The sequence below is a fragment of the Scardinius erythrophthalmus genome (genome assembly GCF_964197995.2).
Source record: "Scardinius erythrophthalmus genome assembly, chromosome: 21".
Lineage (NCBI taxonomy): Eukaryota > Metazoa > Chordata > Actinopteri > Cypriniformes > Leuciscidae > Scardinius > Scardinius erythrophthalmus.
This window is the reverse complement of record NC_138241.1, coordinates 21,252,292-21,271,523: the sequence shown is the minus strand read 5'-3', so window position 1 is coordinate 21,271,523 and position 19,232 is coordinate 21,252,292. Positions and strand designations below refer to the sequence as shown.

Below are 19,232 nucleotides of genomic sequence, written 5' to 3'. Positions count from 1 at the left end.
GTCTAGCACTGGGTCCACACAGGGGGCTGAGGGAGACTGATTTAGGTATACAATGTTACAGTACAGTGATTGTTCACCGGTGTGTGAAGTGCATCCTGTTCTTCAGAGATTTAGCTGTTTTTCAGTTGAAAACCCAGCCATCTGTCACTACAAAATCTTACTGATATTTGAAACCCTTGTGTTTATTCCAGGTTTGGCAAACAAATTAAAATTCTGAATAAGCTAATGGAAACCGAACACTTGAGTTTGTCTGGACTTCTGGGAGTTTCATTTGATACTCTGCTTACAAAGGCCTGGGAATGTAGATCAATGTATGAATTCACTCATGTCTTAATGCTCAGAGAGAGTATAACACGTAACCTACAGCAGAGGTGGGAATGCATGCGTATATCGAGTGTGCTGATAAAAACAATGGGTAATGGATGTGGGGCTTCTGTGTAATGCATCTCTAATGTGACCTGTGTTCCAGAGAGCCTGCAACATAATCTTCTTTTGCTGCACAAAGACTTGTCTGTGAATCATACTGTCGATCAATGAGTGAAATGAATGTGTGTCTATGTTTTGAAGGGATAAGATACACTTTTACTCTAAATAAGAGTATTTATTATGCAAAGGAGATACTGAAAATTAAAAAAATATCTCTAATTGTCATGTCACTAACATCATATCCTAACATAAGGATTTTAGTTAAATGTTTTTTTTAAGAATGTAGGGCTGTCAAACGATTAATCGCGATTAATCGCATCCAAAATAAAAGTTTGTGTTTACATAATTTATGTCTGTGTACGGAGTATAATTATTTTCTATATATAAATACAAACACATGCATATATATATTTAAGAAAATGTGTTATTTATATATTAAATATTTATATATAATATAAATGATATATAATATAAATATATATATACACAGTATGTACATGCAAATATTTCTTAAATATATACATGCATGTGTGTGTATTTATATATAGAAAATAATTATACACCGTACACACACATGTATTATGTAAAAACAAACTTTTATTTTGGATGCGATTAATCGCAAATAATCGTTTGACAGCCCTATAAGAATGTAAAACCTGTGCCGAATAAATATGCGGATGATCCGCTATTTCGACCCCTAACGGGAACAGTCAAACGTCAGAGAAGGAGATTTCTTTGAACGTATAAAGGGAAGTATTTTAAGTAACCGCATCATTTAGTAATTGAAGTATTTTTTTTAAAAAAGTATGATTTTTTTTTTGTAGTTCAATTGTCTTGCAGTATCAAAAATGCATTCTAAATTTAAACACTATATGTAAATAAATTCTGCATATAGAAATTCTACATTTATTTATTTATTTATTTATTGGCCTGGCATGACCCTTTACAAAATGCTTCAGAATGCATTTAATCTTGTAGTTCAGTTGAATGAAGCCATCTTCTTTCATTTGGAAATCACAATCGCTTATTTTGCCTCATTTGGAAAGAAACAGTAAGCGAATGAAATCTGTGGAAGTTCACTACTAACCTTGAATTATCTTTTTAGTTTACAAGCATATGTTGTGTATGAAGACGTCTGAACTGAGGGAAAATGATCATGTCTGAACTTGCTGATATGTTGGCTTCCTTGAAAACAACATGTTTATTTTTTAAGATTTGTCTAAAAGTACAGATGGGACACTGATAAATGATCAGGGTTTGTAGTCTAATCGCCTCAGCGTTTTATTGACATGGTGGGTGTGTTTTCTTTTTATGTTAAAAGTCAAGCCCTGTACATGTAAAGAAACATAATCTCGGGTTGAACGACTATCTTGTTCACTAAGTGGCAAGTAGGCCATGTTAAGTGTGTGCAGCTGGTCTGAGTGATTTACGGATCTGAGATAAAAACAGATTGTGCCAGTCAGTGCTCTAACTACTTTTATTGTGATTCTCAGGCCACAGTACACACCGACAAGGTGAGCCCACTGAAGGAAAAGTCTGTCCACACTGATTCAGTCACCGGGGAACCACCGGTGCCTGCTGACGAAGAAGAAAAGCCACAAAGACAGGAAGAGGAGGATAAAGAAGAGCTAGAGTTTCCCCATGATCTGCTGCCCAGCTTAGACCTTGACCTCAGCACTGAGTTCAATCTCACCTGGGGAACCTCACTTGGGTAAGTCTCAACTCATTTACTAAAGATCATTTTGTTGAGGAGTAGACCTGTCATCAGACAATAATCAAGGGGCAAGTTTCAACAGGATGGCTGATTCTGTTGAAAAGTTGTTCACACATCTGATGCAAATTTTTTTTGCCTTTCAGTTATGTTTTGCATACACATATCTGGTAAACAAAAAACTTTTTGTTCTTTTTTGTGTGCTTTTTGTACTCTAGATACAAAGATAAAGAGATTAAAGAAGTGATTATTGTTTTTTAAGATGCCATTAAATTGTGAGCTCACCTGGGAATTGAGGATGCATAGAATAACGCAAGTTCATATCTGTCTTGAAACTGGAAGCCACAGATTAGATCGGACTTTGACACTCAAACATTTTTACAATCTTACTCTTTCACAATAAGAGCAAAACAAAACACTGGACTTATTCTATAAATATCCTTTCTCATACTCACTTGGCTGTGTGAATTCTAATAATCTCTGACTCATTCCTATGGAAAACTTGACTGAATGGATAATTGGCAAGCCTACAAAAGAGCCGCAAACCTCACCAGCTGTTAAGGTTGTACAGCCAAGGCACACTCCAGTGACTTTTATTTTACATGATTTTATGTATGTAATGCTAATGAAAATGAAAGGCTTGTTTGCAGACATCATTATTTTACATGAATTATATTATTTATACATATATTTTCTATTAAATATTATTTAGTAGTATGACTAAATATTGTTTTGTAGTTTAGTAGTATTAATAGAATAGTATTAGTATGTAGTGTATTAGTGGGATTTTAACAACAGTTCATATTGATGAATCTCTTTCTACAGTACTTAAATATTTATTTTATGACCTGAATCACTTTAAAGATCTGTAGTCAATTCTAAAACTAAAATGGCAAAAATTGAAAACGTTATGAATTTCAAGCAAATAAATTGTACAATGCACCACACAGTCTGTTCGTATAATGTTTGTAATTTGATAAAACCTGGCTTCTTTTGAGGCTCATATATTAAAGGGCATTTATTTGTGTATGTGTGTATAGTTGTGAGCAGGTGGGCTTGGGTGAGATGAAGAATGAGACTGTGGCACTGGGTGGCACTGCCAACCCTCTGCTGGCAGGCCTAGAGCACTACATGGAGGCCAGTCCACCAGTAGTGGGCCTCATGAAGAGGTAACAGAGTAATAATGGAAATGGAGACAGAGAGATACCAGTCTACTATGGCATAATAGATGGACATTTTTAATTGGGCCAACGTTTATTCATGTTTTCATTTATGTAATAGATTTTGGTGAGATCTCTTTTGCTCCATTTTGTGTTCTGGCTGTGGCAATTGATATGTGCTGGGTAAATGGAGTTTCCTCCCAGTAAGCACAAAACTTGTTTATATTTCATTGCATTTTAGTCAATTTAGTTAGTTATTGTTTAAAAAATGTTCGACAAACAGCATAAAGACATGAAAAAAATGGCATAATGAAAACATGACATGTATTTTGTATTTGGATTAAAAAAATATCAATACCCAAACAGCAACTTTGAGAAAAGAAAAGGGATATATTCCTTATTTAGGTTTATCAAAAATCTATAGTTGCAATCAGCACATTTGAATGAAAAGGCTTAAAAATATTTTTTTTGTTTATAAAATGCATATTTATGAGCAAAATACAACCAGAAATAGCTTACTTTTTAAGGTTAAACACATTTAAAATGTAAGCGTCAAAAACAGGTCAGATGTGGTAATGGCAATTATAAAATGTTTCTGAATCCTTGTGAAAATATATATTATTTACACTTACATATTTAAGTATTTTGTAAAAAAACATTATCAACCTTTTCACAACTTAAAAAAACCTTTACACCAACGTAGCTGTGCTTACTGGGTTGGTGGTCTGTTGAATATGTTTGGCTTTACAGTTTGTTGAGCTGGTTTGCTGTGAACTAAACTAGTGTTGTTTTTGGTTGATTTTTTGATTGGCCAGCTGAAATTACACTTTAACACACTTGCATGGTGAAAATGTATGGTTTACCACGCTAGATCAGTGTACGGTGTGAGAGATGTCCTCCTTAACCGAAAGCCATGTTTGAGTGTGGTGTGTGTATGTTTGCGGTCGTTTCGTGTGTGTGTTCATTTTATTTCCTGTTGAGAGAATTATCAACACATTAACAAATCTGGTTGCTATTGCATACACAGATGGGATCTCCATTCATACTTGACATGTTTCAAGGGTATACTTAGTTTCTCTTTTATGTTTAGTTTTTTTATTAATATTTTTTTCTGCATCATGTTTTTATGCTGAAAGGGCTATTAGGTGAAGGACACAGGATTGTGGGTATTGAAATGCTGCCTGACAGTGCAGTAGGGAGTGGCTGCAGTTCGGTAATTCATGCAGACATGCAGTATGCCAAAATGCCTCAGGATTTTAGCATATACAAGCATAAATGCCGTAACTTAAACTGCAGTACAGCTGTCTGACTTTCCAGTTATGCCAGAGAAGAGTTAGAAACTTTTTTTTTGCTGGCCTCCTCTGAATGGGAGTGTCAGCTTCCAGTCATAATCATTTACTGAAAAAAGAAAAAGGCTGTGTGGTTGAGCCTGTTGTCATCAGCAAGCCAAGCTGGCTGATCACATGACCACTCTGTGGTCCAATAGAAAAACACATGAGGATCTGCTCCCTCATTTGTTTCCATTTGAGGTGAAGGTGATTGATAGAGTTTTAGTGTAAAATGACAGGCATAAATGTGTTAGCTATGGTGTCTCTGTTCTGTTAATGCCCCTGGAGGCACAGAGAGAGAAGAACACTAGGTGAGACAGGCAGTGTGGAGGAAGCATGGATGTCATATTTTATTGGGATGTTAGTCACTGACTGTGTTTCAGCTCTGGAAACGTGATATAGTCACAGAGATTCACCAGGTTGTATAATGTCTGCGGTAATAAGGTTGTTTGCTGTTTTTTTTTTTTTTTTTTGGCTGGTGCTCTTCTATCATACATATAGGTAGCCACTCACACTAATTACACTACACTAAAAGCACTGATGCATTAACCTTCATCTAAAACAGGATTTTTCTGCCAAGTCTATAAGACTTGAGGCTATGAATTCTATGAAGGCTTTTACTTGGCAAACACTCTTATTTCAGTTTTTCAAAATTACAGTATTTCGGCATCTTGATTATAATCTCAATAAAAATTGCACATGATTGCAAGTGATATATAAAGTTGAAATGAGGAATTGAAGTGGTTTACCCAATGTAAAAATCATGACAGTGTAATACTAGTCAAACCTTTTTGATGTGTGCACTGGTAAAAAGCCTTTTATTAAGCAATCATTTTTATAATCAGTTTTTATAAGCATTGGTTTCCAATAAAATTATCTAAACATCTTTAAAATAAGATACATTTACTTGAGGAGCAAAATTGCATGATAAAAATACTTTTTCAAAAAATGTATTCACTAGGCTATATTTAGTTTAAAACAAAAAAGCTAGTGAGATAAGAAATATAAGCTTAATTCAAGTCATATTCTTATGATCTTATGCACTTTTGCTTCTCAAGAAATTTTTTCTTAGTTTTTAGACAACAAACATGTTTTGCAGTGTGTGTGTCTTTAGTTTCTTTTGCTTTTAAAGCACTAAGTTGTGCCCATGCATGAACTCTCATACTGTCTCTGGCATGAGGTGAAGTGGAGTGCTTCGGCTTGGTGTGGAATAAACAACTGAATGTATCCCAGAGCAGATTTATTCTAATGTCTCTTTTTTGGTGGACGCTGTTAGCTGTGATGGTGACCAAGTTTCTACTGAGACCACATCGCTGACCCAGAACCACTTGTCTAGCACACCTCAGCAAGATGCTCCATCCCTCAATCCTTTGGCTGCCCAGGTGGATTATGAACTCCAGGAAGCTTTAAAGGAATGTGAGGACGAAATGACTGCTCTTGGCATAACCTCCCATGCAGACACATGGACTGCAGGTGATCTGGACAGGTGTTTCTCTTTAGCCCTGCCTGAAAATGATGAGAAAAATATCAAATTTCATGGAGATTGCCATGAAAATGGAGCACACAAAAACGACTCCTCCGCAGGTGAAGAGGGGGTGTTCAGCTTCAGAGAATATGTTCTAGGAAAAAAGCTAACTAATACTTGTACAGCTGGAGCTAAGGATGTCAAAAACATCAAGGATTTAACAGAAAACCACAGTGAGGAAGCTAGCCAGCTGTCAGAGGCAGAACAGCAAAGAAATTTAGAGATAGAGACAAAAATAGACACCGCTGAGAACGTAGCTGGCCACCAAACAACACATAGCATATGGACAGGTACACAAACAACATCAGAGATGGATACAGCAAAGGAAACACTTACCCAGGATCAATCAATACAAGACATCTGCTCATCGAAATACACCCTGGAGGGTGAGAGCACACAAGATGAAAAGAAAATAAATTTTATAGCACACACAACCCAGAGAGAAACCGGAGTACTTCACGAGTTAAATCCTGTGATCGAAGAAGTCATCAGTTCTGCAAAAGCTACACAGATGAAAATAGAGATGCATAGTCAGTTAATTAGTGATTTACTGGCATGCCAATCCCCACATATGGATAAACATGCTGGTCATACGTTACACTTAGAAGCTAAAATAAGCGTACAACCAAACACACAAAAACAGGTGGAGTCAGGGACACAGCAGCAGATAAGTGGACAGATAGAAACAAACACAAAAGTAGGATCAAGCCTTGAGCATCAAAGACCAGAATTAGGACTCTCAGAACAGCTGAGTCCTGAGGGTAAACAATTGATCTGCTCCCCACCTCCAGAACCCAAGGCTCACCAAGCTAATTTTTCACTGGCTGAGGCTCCACCTGCCCTGAGACTGCACTCTCCACAGGGGCCGGAGCAACATGATGACCAGGATCAGACAGATGGACCCTACAAATCAATATCAGAAGCTGAAACCATACACCACAACCACTGTACGACAGGGGAAGTAAAACATGAGAAAAATGTGTCTGATGCATCTGCTGTTTTGATTGATTTCGGCCAAGCTAAAACAGCCCCTGAAGATGAGCCTGAAGGGAGATATGACTTAGAGACATGTCCACTGGAGCCGGAGAATGGACCTTCTTTAGGCAGTGGAGCTGACGCAAACGCAGCACTGTGGGGGAATTCACACTCTCTGAACCGAACCGGTGCAGAAGAAGAGGAAGAGAGTGCTCTTGAACAGGCTTCAGCAGAGTCCGCTGCCTCCACATTGCTACAAACACCCACGATGCCAGAAATGATAGAAAGTGAGGGAGAGAAGAAGAGAGATGATGCGTTTCAAAGTGTCGCAATAATAATACAAGCAGCAGAGAGAGAATCGACAGTGCTGGAAGCAGATGAGTCTCCAAGCTCACAGGGAACATTAACTGAAATTACGGCTGAACAGGGACGGCAATGCACCTCAGTAATCTTTCCAAAGATTAAGTGCTCACCTGTTCCGACAGAGGAGGCGACTGAGGAGAGCTGTGGCAACAAAATGCCACACAACTCGACAGAGAGCGAGGGGAAGGGAGGGGGTCTGCCGATCGCACTCTCCCCAGCTGGAAACAAGGATACAGGCACGGTCGACACAGAGGACAAAGCTCTGGTCACATATTCCTCTCCAGGCGTCCTTGGAACATGTGACTGGAAGGTGGGGAGTTCACGATCAAAGGCGAGAAAAAGAGAGAGTGAAGAGGAGGGGAAAGAGACAAGCGAAGGAGGAGCACAGAACGCAGCACATGCCGGCAGGGTGTCACAGACAGAGACAGCAACCGAGACGTGTCCATCCCACGGTATCACAGCATCACTAGCGGCGACACAAGACGAGAGTGACCTCATCCTTCCTCTCACAGCAGGCACAGCCCCGTTTCCTCTGACCATCAACCGAATAAACGACTGCGTCTCCATCAGCCCACCCCCTCCTCTTTCCCACATAAATTCTACAGAGACAGAAACGCAGAGAGAGGAAGAGGCTAATCTGAATCCTAGCCCAAGTGCATCAGGAGCAGAATTGCTTGGCAGTGATAGATCATTTCCGCCAGCATTTTCTTTGGAAAACGAATGCCTCGCTGCGCAAGTCAACAATCAACAGGTACAGAGCTCTTCACAAACTAGAACCACAAGCTGTGACACATCCATCAAGACAGAAACACAGCAACAAAAACAAGAAACAACTCCCACAAGTGAAGACACATCTCAATCAACTAAGCTACAAGTGACCATGAGGGATATCGCTGGAAGTTGTACCAAGGTGGAAGGGCGTATGTCTCCAAAAGGTATGCAGAGCTCTTTTGACGACCAAAAGGATACAGCGCTGAAAGGCCAAATGACTGAATGTGCCTCTCTGCCTCCACTGATGGTATTTGAAAGTCTACGACACCCGGTAAAAGAAACTAGTTTTAACTTTAAAGGTTTTCTTACCATCAACAAACCAGAAATAGAAAAGGAAAAATCCAGTGCATTAAAAGAACCTACTGCTTTTGAGGAAGGAGGTAAAGAGGAAAGAAATTGGAAGCCAAAAGTGGAAGTGGAAACGACATATAAAGGGTCAAAGGACTGCAGAGAAACGACCAGCACATCTCAAGAGCAGGGTGAGACTACTATAAAACTTGAAGAAAATGTTAATGTAAATATGGGTGGTTGTGAAGAAAGTAGAAAAGTGACAGATGAAACTGATGTTAACAATAAAAATTCTGTTATATTTTCATCACTGTCAGCTGCAGATGAGACCACCAGTGTTACTGAAACAAAGGATGTGGTTAATGAAATTCTGGAAGAAACTGAAGCAATTAAACAGAACCAAGAATATAAAGAGTCTTTGAATGTTACTCAGATCAGTCCAAATGATACAGATGAGTCAGCATCCACTGAGAAGAATAGTGTTTTACTACAGGACGTTTCTCTACAAGAGGGTCGTAACAGCAGTCCTGCTGTGGATGGTGAGCGGGCTGATATTGCTGTGTCTGAAGGATTTGAACGGAGACATATAGAAATGCTATTTGGCAGCAAGGAAAAGCTGAATGAAGAGACTGACAAAACAAAGGGATGTGGGTTACCTGAAGCAGATGTTATAGAAGTAATAAGTCCAAGTAATTCAAAGAATTTTGTGAATGACAGTCAAGAGCATGAGTTATGCAGAGAAAAATACACACATGAAGAGGAGTCACAGGTAAAAAACAGCTCCATGTCTCCAGCAGCAGCCCCAGACACAGACAGCATGTGTCCTTGCACTCAACCAGAAAACAAATTCAACACAGAGCATCCTACTACAACCTCAGAGTTGCCACTCCTGTCAAAAGCTGTTAAGTGTGCAGACATGCTGACCTATCAGACAGAATCACAGTTTAGTGGTGAAATAATGAAAAGTGACGCAGTGGATGCTGGAGACACAACAGTCCCCTCTCTTCCTGCAGCGGAAACTATAGTACCAGCACAAAGTGATCTTTCCTCAACCACCAAACAAAGCACTAACAGTGATGCCAGAGATGTGTCTGTCATTGTACTAAAGGCTCCAGGCCCAATGCTGAGTCACTCCGAGTCCATTAATGACTGTGATATTGCTGTAGCAGGAACCGGGGAGCATTGCAGTGTGAACCCTGTGTTTAAGTCTGATACAGAGATTGTAAATAATATTGCAGACCAAACGAATCAACAGTCAGATGTAAATGAAGACATGTTAAGAAAACAAAATGCAGATGATCCGCCCTACACTGTTGGTGTCTCCGCACAGGAAATTGCAGCATCATCTGGGTCCCTTCTGCTCACTACTGACAGACCAGAACAGGCAGGTTGTTCACCGCTAGTTTCAAAAAACCCAGATCTTGTTGTAAATGCAAAGATGAAAGAGAATGAAGCATCTAAGGGCACTGAAGAATTTGATATTGGTCAAAAAGAGAAGAGAGAAGGACATGTCAATTCTAAACATGAAAATTATTTATGCAGTGTACCTACAAATGTTACAACAGACAATGAGTTAAATAATGAAGACAAATCTGAAAAGTTCAAGCAGGTGAAAGGAGAAGATCACAACAAGGAGAGTGTGAAGGAAACTGAAGAAGAATCCAGTGCAAAAAATGAAACTAGTGCCTCTCAGGAAGAAGGAAATGAACAGAAAAATGTGAACCAGGATGAAGACAAATCTGAAAGATTCAAGCAGGTGAAAGGAGAAGATCACAACAAGGAGAGTGTGAAGGAAACTGAAGAAGAATTCAGTGCAAAAAATGAATCTAGTGCCTCTCAGGAAGAGGGAAATGAACAGAAAAATGTGAAGCAGGATGAAAGAAAGGAACAAGAAGAAATGGCTTTTAGGGAGCAGAAGGACAGCAGAGTGGAAACTAACTCTAAAGCATCTTGTACTGATTCTCAATCTGCTTTGACAACACAGAGTCCTAATGATGATATCAAATGTGATTCGCTCCAGATGCACTTACAGGATGATACACTTCTGGCTGAAGAACCCGTTCAACATGTGTCTGTAGACAATGTAAGAATTAATAAAGATGTATCCGAAGGGTTCAGGCAGGTGATGGGAGGAGAGCAAAACAAGGAGTGTGTGAAAGAAAATGAGAGACACAATGTAAAATCTGTCACAGAAAAGGACAGCAAAGAAAGGACAAATACTTCTGAAGAACAGGATAAGACTGCTGCAAAAGAAGATTTTGATCAAACACAAGGAGAGAACCAGACATTAATAAATCACTTCAAGTTATCAGGAGAAGAAAAACTATTAAATGAAACCATTCCAAGAGGAAAATTGCAGTCTAGTTTTGTGCCTGATCCTGATTTAACCTCTAAAGGGATTATAGAAGAGGCTCTGGGTTGTAGAGGGGCACCAACTGAAAAATCTCCTCCAATCATTGATCAGACCCTGTCTGCAGTGGTGAATGCTTTTCCTGAGAGAGACCACACGCAAGATCCGTGGGCCTTGAGCCAGTCAGATTTGGTATTTTCACAATCCCAAGAGCTTCAACAGCAACATAAGTTTATGAGTGCCCCAGAAACAGTGTTAAGTGTGGGTAAAAGCAATGGTTTAGAAAATGCTGAGACCAATAATCATGCAGATGCTGAGGCAAGTGAAACGCAAGAGAAAGTGATGGTGTATTGTAGTGCAGAGGCTCAAGGTTCCCTAAACAGCACATCAGAGAGTGCCATACTGGTGGGTGGCAATGACAAAGATGTTGCTGTGTACAATGTATGTCCACAGAATGAAGAGCAGAGTATGAAAAAAATAGATCTTAGTGGTGGGAATTTTCCTGTTTGTGTCGAAAGTATTTCAAGTGAAATTCAAACACAGCCGGCTCCCAACTCGTCTGTCACAGCATTGTCAGCTTCTGAAACTTCAGTAGTCAAAAAGGTTATAGAGGCTATAGAGGCAAAAGAGCCTTCAATCTCAGCATCACAGGAAAGTGTGAGTAAACATGCAGAATGTACCAAATCACAGACTAGTGTGGACGAGCATGGAAATGTGTTGGATGAAATCCTTGACACCAAGAAAGGCTCAGAACTTCCTATAAATCACTCAAGTGAATTCTCTGTGCTTCCCAGCCTCTCACACCATGTAGCAGGACTAAAAACAAATGATAAATATTTCGGTTCTGTTACCCCTGGAGACATTGGAAACACTAGTGCACAGATGTCTCCTGCAGGAACTTCCCAACTTCAACAAGCGAAAGAGTTCGTTTTTCAGCCCTCTGATGGGCAGCTCTCCACCACATCCACTTTATCTGCTTCTGTGCTCCAGGAAAGTATTAAAGAGGAAAAAGAGATAAGTGTGGATCATGCTTCTAAAGATTCAGTAGAGTCCAATACTCCCAATTCCTCTCAGCAATCTGAGACAGCCGCCTGGAGGATGGAGCAGCTTAATAAGCATTTGTCAGAGCAATTCCCAGTCCGTACCCAAAACACAGAGGAGCAGGATACACAGTGTTCTGAACAGCAGCTCATGCAGTCACAACTTGTAAGAACTTGTTCAGGCTCTGAAAACACAATCAGTTCTATGAAAGCAGAAGACACCGTTTCAAATGACAGACAACAGCCAGAAGGAATTCAAGAAAAGATAAGTAAACAGATAGAGGATGAAGAAGAGAATAAGACAGTTGAAAAAGAATGCTTAGAGATGTCCAAAAGGGCTGAACCTAAGTCTTCAGAGTCTGTAGTGAAAGAAAGCATATCCAAAGAAAACCAAAGCAAGCTGGAGGAGCATTCTTTATCTTCCCCTGATGAAGTAATAGTCGGTAGTGTAGACCAGCCAATAAAGGAAGTCACTGATGAGACACTGATTGAAATGAAAAAGGTTGTGTCATTGTCATACCCTGAGACCGCTGTCTACTTGGTGACTGACCACCAGGATTCCCTCCAGCCCCCTCTCACCGTCAATCAACAGTCTAGTCAGCAGCCCACCAAGTCTTTTATTCAAACTTTATGTGAAACTGTGACAGATACATCTAAAAGTAGCAGCAAGCAAAATCTTGACATAGCAGATAGCTATTGTGGAAACATAGAATCGCTTCTTACTGAAAAAGCAATACTGAAAGACAGTGAAGTTAGTGAAGAGGAACTCAGCAAGGTGTCAGAATCGGCAGATGTGTTGCTGGGTTCAGACCCAGGGACCGTTCAGGTATCACCGATTAAAGACAGTTCAGATAGACAAGACCTAAGTGTAGTCTTTGTACCTGAGAGGTCAGTCAACTCTTCTGAAAATTCTGATTGGCTCAGAGCTCTGAAGGAAGCAGCCTCCATGTCTCAGATCATTCCAGAGCACAGAGATGAGACTACATGTGGAGCTACAGAAAACAGGTACTTTTCAAATCGATGTGGTTGTTTTTTTAAATGACAGACAGTGAGGGAAAGTGACTTTGTTGCACTCACAGAAATTTCTAAATAAATGTAGTGGGTTTAATTGACACACATTAAATTATTTATTAAGAACAGTGTATCACAGAACCTGGAATAGAATTGTGTGATGTTTTGTGTGAAAAGACCATTATCTCCTGAGAGTGACCTCAACAGTGACATCAACTCATGCCCTTTAGGGCAAGAAAGAATCCTTTCATACCCACGCACAAACACACACTGGGCTTCTCATATTTGAGCGCAAGACACACACTTGCATGCATACAGGCTATAAGACGTTTGCATTGAGACAAACAGTGAGCATGATTTATTCATCTGCTCTTTCTGTTTATTTTTCTTTCCAGACCATTTGAGACCCTCGGTTCGCCTCAGGCTGAACTAGAATTCCGAACCCCAACTGAGGAATATTTCCCCCCTGCTCCTGATGAGAGTTTCCCCCCTGCTCCTGATGAGAGTTTGCCCTTTGCTACTGAGGAGAGTTTCCCCCCTGCTCCTGAGGAGAGCTTGCCCTTTGCTACTGAGGAGAGTTTTCCCACTGCGCCTGAGGAGAGTTTTCCCCCTGCGCCTGAGGAGAGTTTTCCCCCTGTTACTGAGCAGCCAGAAGAACAAGAAGACTGCAGGTGAGACTTTATAAATACCACTTATGCACTTGCATTGGTTACTTATTAAATCTACTGCTACAAACCACACAGGAATGTGAATGACTATTTTTGGACTCAGGATGTAAAAATAATGCTGTTTAGGTCCAGGGAATAACATTATTGATAGAAGGCTCATTCAGTGCAGTTGGGGGCATTACTTTTGATTTTAGTTTATTGTTTGATGTTTGTCTGGATGGTCTAAATTGGATATTTGTGATGGATTCTGTCCATATATTTCATTGCTTAAATGAACCATATTGCTATGTGGGTGTTCAAAGATCTATTTGTTGAATTGTCTTTAAAGAACAGGTTTAACACATCGCCCTTGGCTTCCTTTAGGTGACTTTTCTTGTTCTCTCTCATTTTGATAGTACTCCACACTCCCTCTCTTCATTCTATATCTGCTCTGTTGCAGCAGCCACAACAGATGAAAGTGGAGCACTTGGTGCTTGTCAGTCAAAGATTTTAGCCTCATTTAGAAAGACACGTGGGAGCCAGAGAGACAGAAAGATAAAAGGAAAGAGAGAGTGGTGGACAAAATGATAAAGAATAAAAATGAGGGGAAAGAAGAGAGAAAAACTTTGACTGTGTACATTTGACCCAGTATCCATGAGCGCCCCACACTTTGTTACTTGACACAGATGTGGACTAAAGGAATTTTGCCTATATCTGTCAGTATGTGTGTGCATGCACATGTCTTGCTAAAGCATGCATATGTGTTTGCTATTTGCACCAACGCCCTCACATGAGGTCATACCAAGAGGTCTGTCAGTCTGGAACAAAAGCCATCGTTCAGGGCAGCTCCAGTTGAGAATATTAGCCTACTCAGTGTGAATAGATAGATAGATAGATAGATAGATAGATAGATAGATAGATAGATAGATAGATAGATAGATAGATAGATAGATAGATAGATAGATAGATAGATAGATAGATACTCACAAGAGACTGAGAGAAAGGGAGAGAGATAGGGCGAAATAAAAGAGAGAGGGAGTGTAAAGTGGCTGCCTGAGGAATTTTGAGTGGCTTGCCTAAAAGAATAGTCGCACACTTTACTTTGGGTGCTGATCTCGGGTGAGTTCTATACTGTCCTTTGCTGTTTAAAATTATGTTTTTCTCTTTTGATTTGACTAATAGTGAAAGTTGCTGAAGAATACAGGCTTATGGGTATTTGGAGAGATGCTAATTACAGATGGTTTGTGATGATCTCACTGAATAGATGGGGGAGGGTCAGTAGGAAGACAGGGAGGAAATAAGGAAGTGTGTTGTGAAGTCTCTCTTTATGTCTTTCAAATTTGCTGGCTTGCATCAGACAACTGATGATAATGATTTGCTTAGTGTTGACAGAAGGTTAAATTCCGTTATTGTAAGGAATGTAGTAGATTACACAGGACTTTATGGTTGCAGTCAAGAGACCTTTGCTCTTGGTAATGTAAGATAAACATTTGTAAAAACCTTGTGTCACTGCTAGACCTGTTTTTAGACTTGAACCGATAAAATGCTAATACATATATAGTTTGTGTCATGTGAATTTACTCTATTGAATTTTGGAATAATCAGAGATGGTGTTTTGAACTATACGTGGCTTTTGAGGGTTTGTACAGTAAATAAAGGAATTACAGTGCACAACTATTGCCTGAAGTTTATGGTCAACTTTCCACATCTATGAGCTAATATTATCTTGTTAAGGTAACTGTGCCAATTTTAATAAAAGCTTGAGCAGCTACCATTTTGTTAAAGCTCTTTAGTTTCCATTCAGAGGAAACCAGAGAGCTAATTTTCTGTATTATTTAGGAAGCTGCAAATTTTTCTTATACTAGATCCTCAACAGCTGAATGGAAACACAGCAGTCTCATAAAATTACTATAATATCCAGCTGACTACATTTATATTGAATTCAAATGTAAGGTTAAGTTTATTTGAGAGCTCATGCTAATTTTTATAGTGCCTACCACACAGTTTCCATTGTAAGTCGCATACAACAATATTCTGTGTTTCCAACTTTCACACATTTTATATAGGGCAGCTAAATATGTAATTTCCAAACTGTTCTATGTAATTTGGATGGATTGTTCCTTATTCCACATTTGAGGGTTCAATTCAATCTATTTTGAATCCACTTGTAATTTTACATCTAAAGTGAATGAATGTTTCTGTGCGGATGCAAAAGCTCCAGAGAGAGAGAGGTGGGGGTTGGCTTGGAAACTTCATGATGCGTGACTAGAGCTAAGCAACAGTTACCATGGCAACAAGTGTTATCCATAGCAATTATTTTTAGTTAATGAAACAATTATTTTAGAGAAGCTTTTAAAAGAGGCGCTTAGTCAAAATGTTTAACAATTGTTCATTACAAAACAAGACAATAGGCCCTAATAATACTTGTCTAATTATGCTTTAAATATTGCTGTCAGTAAGTTTGATGGAGTGTGTCTGTGAAAAGGCTGTATGGTGGCTACACTAACAGTAGTGACGTTGTTATTTTTTATGGCTAGTAAAACAGCAGCTCCCTCCTGCTGCGTTTATTTTCTGCAGTCTGTTTGCTATTAAAAACCCTGTTTGGACTTATTCCTATGGACACAGCTGCTCCTGGGAGATCAGATTGTGTGTTTGGGCTCTTTCTATTAACTATGGTGCATTATAAACCTTGTTGTGTACATTAAAGTTGTGTTTTGTGGTTATGTCTAGCATGCAATCTCCCACTATTCGGCTAAAGCAAAATAAGGAGAGGATCATAAGAGTAGGCCTGATTAGAGGGCAATTCTGCTAACTGTCTACAGCTGTTACTGAAAGGATAGCGCAATGCTATGTGCAGTTGTTTAAGCAGTGTGGTGGAGTGAGTTGTATTTTTAGGATGTGACATGAGGCACACCCCTTGATAGGAGCAGCTGAAGGGCTGTCTGCTGCTCTGCCTGTTGGATTAGGTTTTGTTTGTGATATTGCTCAGCTATTGCCATTTTCCCCTGCCAAGAGTGTAGTAGGGTGATTTAGTAGGAGTGATATAACGTTATGTGATTTATTATTGTATGAACAATTATACAATGTAAATGTATATACAATTATGAATCAATCAGTGGTCTTGGGGTTGGTAAGATTTAAAAAATGTTTTTTAAACATCTTATGCTCACCAAGGCTGCATTTTTTTTACTTAGAAATACAGTTAAAATAGTAATGTCAACTTTTATTCCAGCTTAAAATAACTGTTTTCTATTTTATTATGTTTTAAAATGTAACTTATCCCCAATGATGACACAGCTGAATTTTCAGTTGCCATTACTCCAGTCTTTAGTTAGCCTGGCGAGCCAGACTTACATCAAGATGCAACCTGGCTGCGAAATACATTTTGCTGCCGCTAGGGTGCGTCTAGATTTCTAGGCTAGTCTTTAGTGTCACACTGAATGAAACCTTGATAATATTTTTTCCAGGATTATTTGATGAATAGAAAGTTCATCAAGATAGAGATATTCAAATAAACCGATTTGAAATAGAAAAAATCTGTATCATTAAAAATGTCTTTACTATTACTTTTGATTAAATTAATGCATCCTTATTTAATAAAAGTACTAATTTCTAAAAAAAAAAAAAAAAAAAAAAAATCTGCCCCCAAACTTTTTGTAGATTTTATTTTATTATTTATTTTTTGTTGCTCGAATTTTGTTACATTTTTGGAGTCATTGTTTAAAAATTAACAATAATATATAATAATAATATTATATATATATATATATATATATATATATATATATACTGTATATATATATATATATATTATATTATTATTATATATTATTGTTATATTTTTGGAGTCATTGTTTAAAAATTAACAATAATATATAATAATAATATTATATATTAATTATATATATATATATATATATATGAAGAGTTCAGATGCAAAAGCCTCTAAGTGCCATTTTTCTAGAATGATCATTTTTATCAAGCTTGTATATTTAAGTTCAGTCATTTTATTTAAATGGCAATGAAAATTACCTATTAATTGCCATTAAAGTGAAATTACTGTGTGAATATGTGAGTGTGATGTGAGATCAGATTCTTATTGCTGCTATTATACTATAATAATGGTTTTTACATGAACCATTTTATAGGTGACACTGCTTCTCTCCTTACCCTGCCCTGTGTACGTGTGTGTTGTCCAGGCCCCCTCTGATAAAAGCTGCTGAGAGGAGTGAGCCTGTCGCCTCTCCCTCATCACCCCCACCACAGCACAGCCTTGCTCCTGCCCTCCCTGCCCACCTGCTGCAGGACACAGTCGAGTTCCCCACACCACCCCCTACCCCTCCGGACAGGGCTGCCTCTGAGCCTCAGACCCTTCCTCCTGCTACTTCTGATCTACCTGAGACTCCCCCTCTGCCTCCTCAAATCCAACAGCTCCAGCACTCTGAACCTTCAGCAAGGTAGGATATAATCATTTACCCAGTGTGCTAACTGTTTAACAGTATGACACAATTTCAGAGATGATGTTTCACTCAAATTCAGTTTCTATTATTTTTTCTTTGTGTTTACTGTAAAGTACCTTCATGGTTTGAGACAATGAGGACAAATGTTTTTACCAGTTACAGTATTCCCTTCCTGTTTGGGCATGACTATTCACGTGTGGTGAGAAGTTATGAACATTGATTTAGATTCATCTGAGTTTTAAGATCAGTAACATCACTTTACGTCTGGAGGACTTTGTTGATTGTGCTGATAATAATAGCAGTGATGATCCTGAGGGATTTGTGCCACACACGGGATGTACAGTATGTACAGTACTGTACACTGAGTAGTACCTCGTGCTGCGTTTCCCCTGTGTCTGTATTCATTTTATGTAGCACCCAGAAAGGAATTTACCATAAAGACTATTGGCACCAGGCTTTGTATGCATCTTCACTGCACTGCGTATGCAGAATACAGTGGTTTCAAAAACGACTTGGACACTTAAATCACAATTAAATTGTATTGAAGTTATTACATTAGTAAACAAAATGTAAAACCAAGTGGCTTCTACAAGCAAATGGTTCTAGACCTTAGGACTAAATTCACTTGTAGACATATTTACTGTTAGCTAACTGCCCTCAAGGTGATTTTTAGTGGATGAAGTCACTTCCCCTCAGGTTTACACAGATGTCTTAGCAGAGTAAATACAGGTGTAGTTCAGCACATATGATACATGGATAAGTTCCACTAACATTTGCAAGTCAGAAAGTGTTCAAATACTAGTAGACAATTTTAGAAGAACTAGCTTTAAAATCATAAGATCCCATCGACACTTCGGAGCGTCTCCAAAGTCACGCCTCCTCCAAAACACATGAACGCGTATAGCAGGGAGCAAACAATAGCATCACAAGAGACAGTGTTAAACTCATGTCTCACGCACATAACATTACAGTAATAATGAACACAAAACAACTTAGAGCACCGACTTATACCACCTGACTGCTGCAGATTCATTTCGCCGTTGATAGTATTGGGTTTCCATCTCTTCCAAATTGTGTCGTGAACGCAGCATAAGCTTGTTGTTTTTGTTCAGGAGGAACTGTAAAAGGTGGCTGCTGTTTTGGTTGCGGTGCTCAGTGATTGACGCCTGTCTGACTC

At 38.9% G+C, this 19,232-nt stretch overlaps 1 protein-coding gene across 11 annotated transcripts in view; it reads left to right on the top strand.

Moving 5' to 3' along the window:
* Positions 1-19,232, top strand: part of tacc2 (transforming, acidic coiled-coil containing protein 2) — a 64,963-nt gene that overhangs the window by 11,805 nt on the left and 33,926 nt on the right. For 9 of the 11 annotated variants that reach the window (XM_081350159.1, XM_081350161.1, XM_081350162.1 and 6 more), the window contains 5 exons: positions 1,920-2,137; positions 3,178-3,306; positions 5,902-12,942; positions 13,344-13,619; positions 17,795-18,052. In XM_081350159.1, coding sequence (XP_081206285.1) covers positions 1,920-2,137; positions 3,178-3,306; positions 5,902-12,942; positions 13,344-13,619; positions 17,795-18,052 — 7,922 coding nt within the window. The remainder of the gene's footprint in view (positions 1-1,919; positions 2,138-3,177; positions 3,307-5,901; positions 12,943-13,343; positions 13,620-17,794; positions 18,053-19,232) is intronic. The other 2 variants (XM_081350165.1, XM_081350164.1) reach the window with 2 other exon arrangements.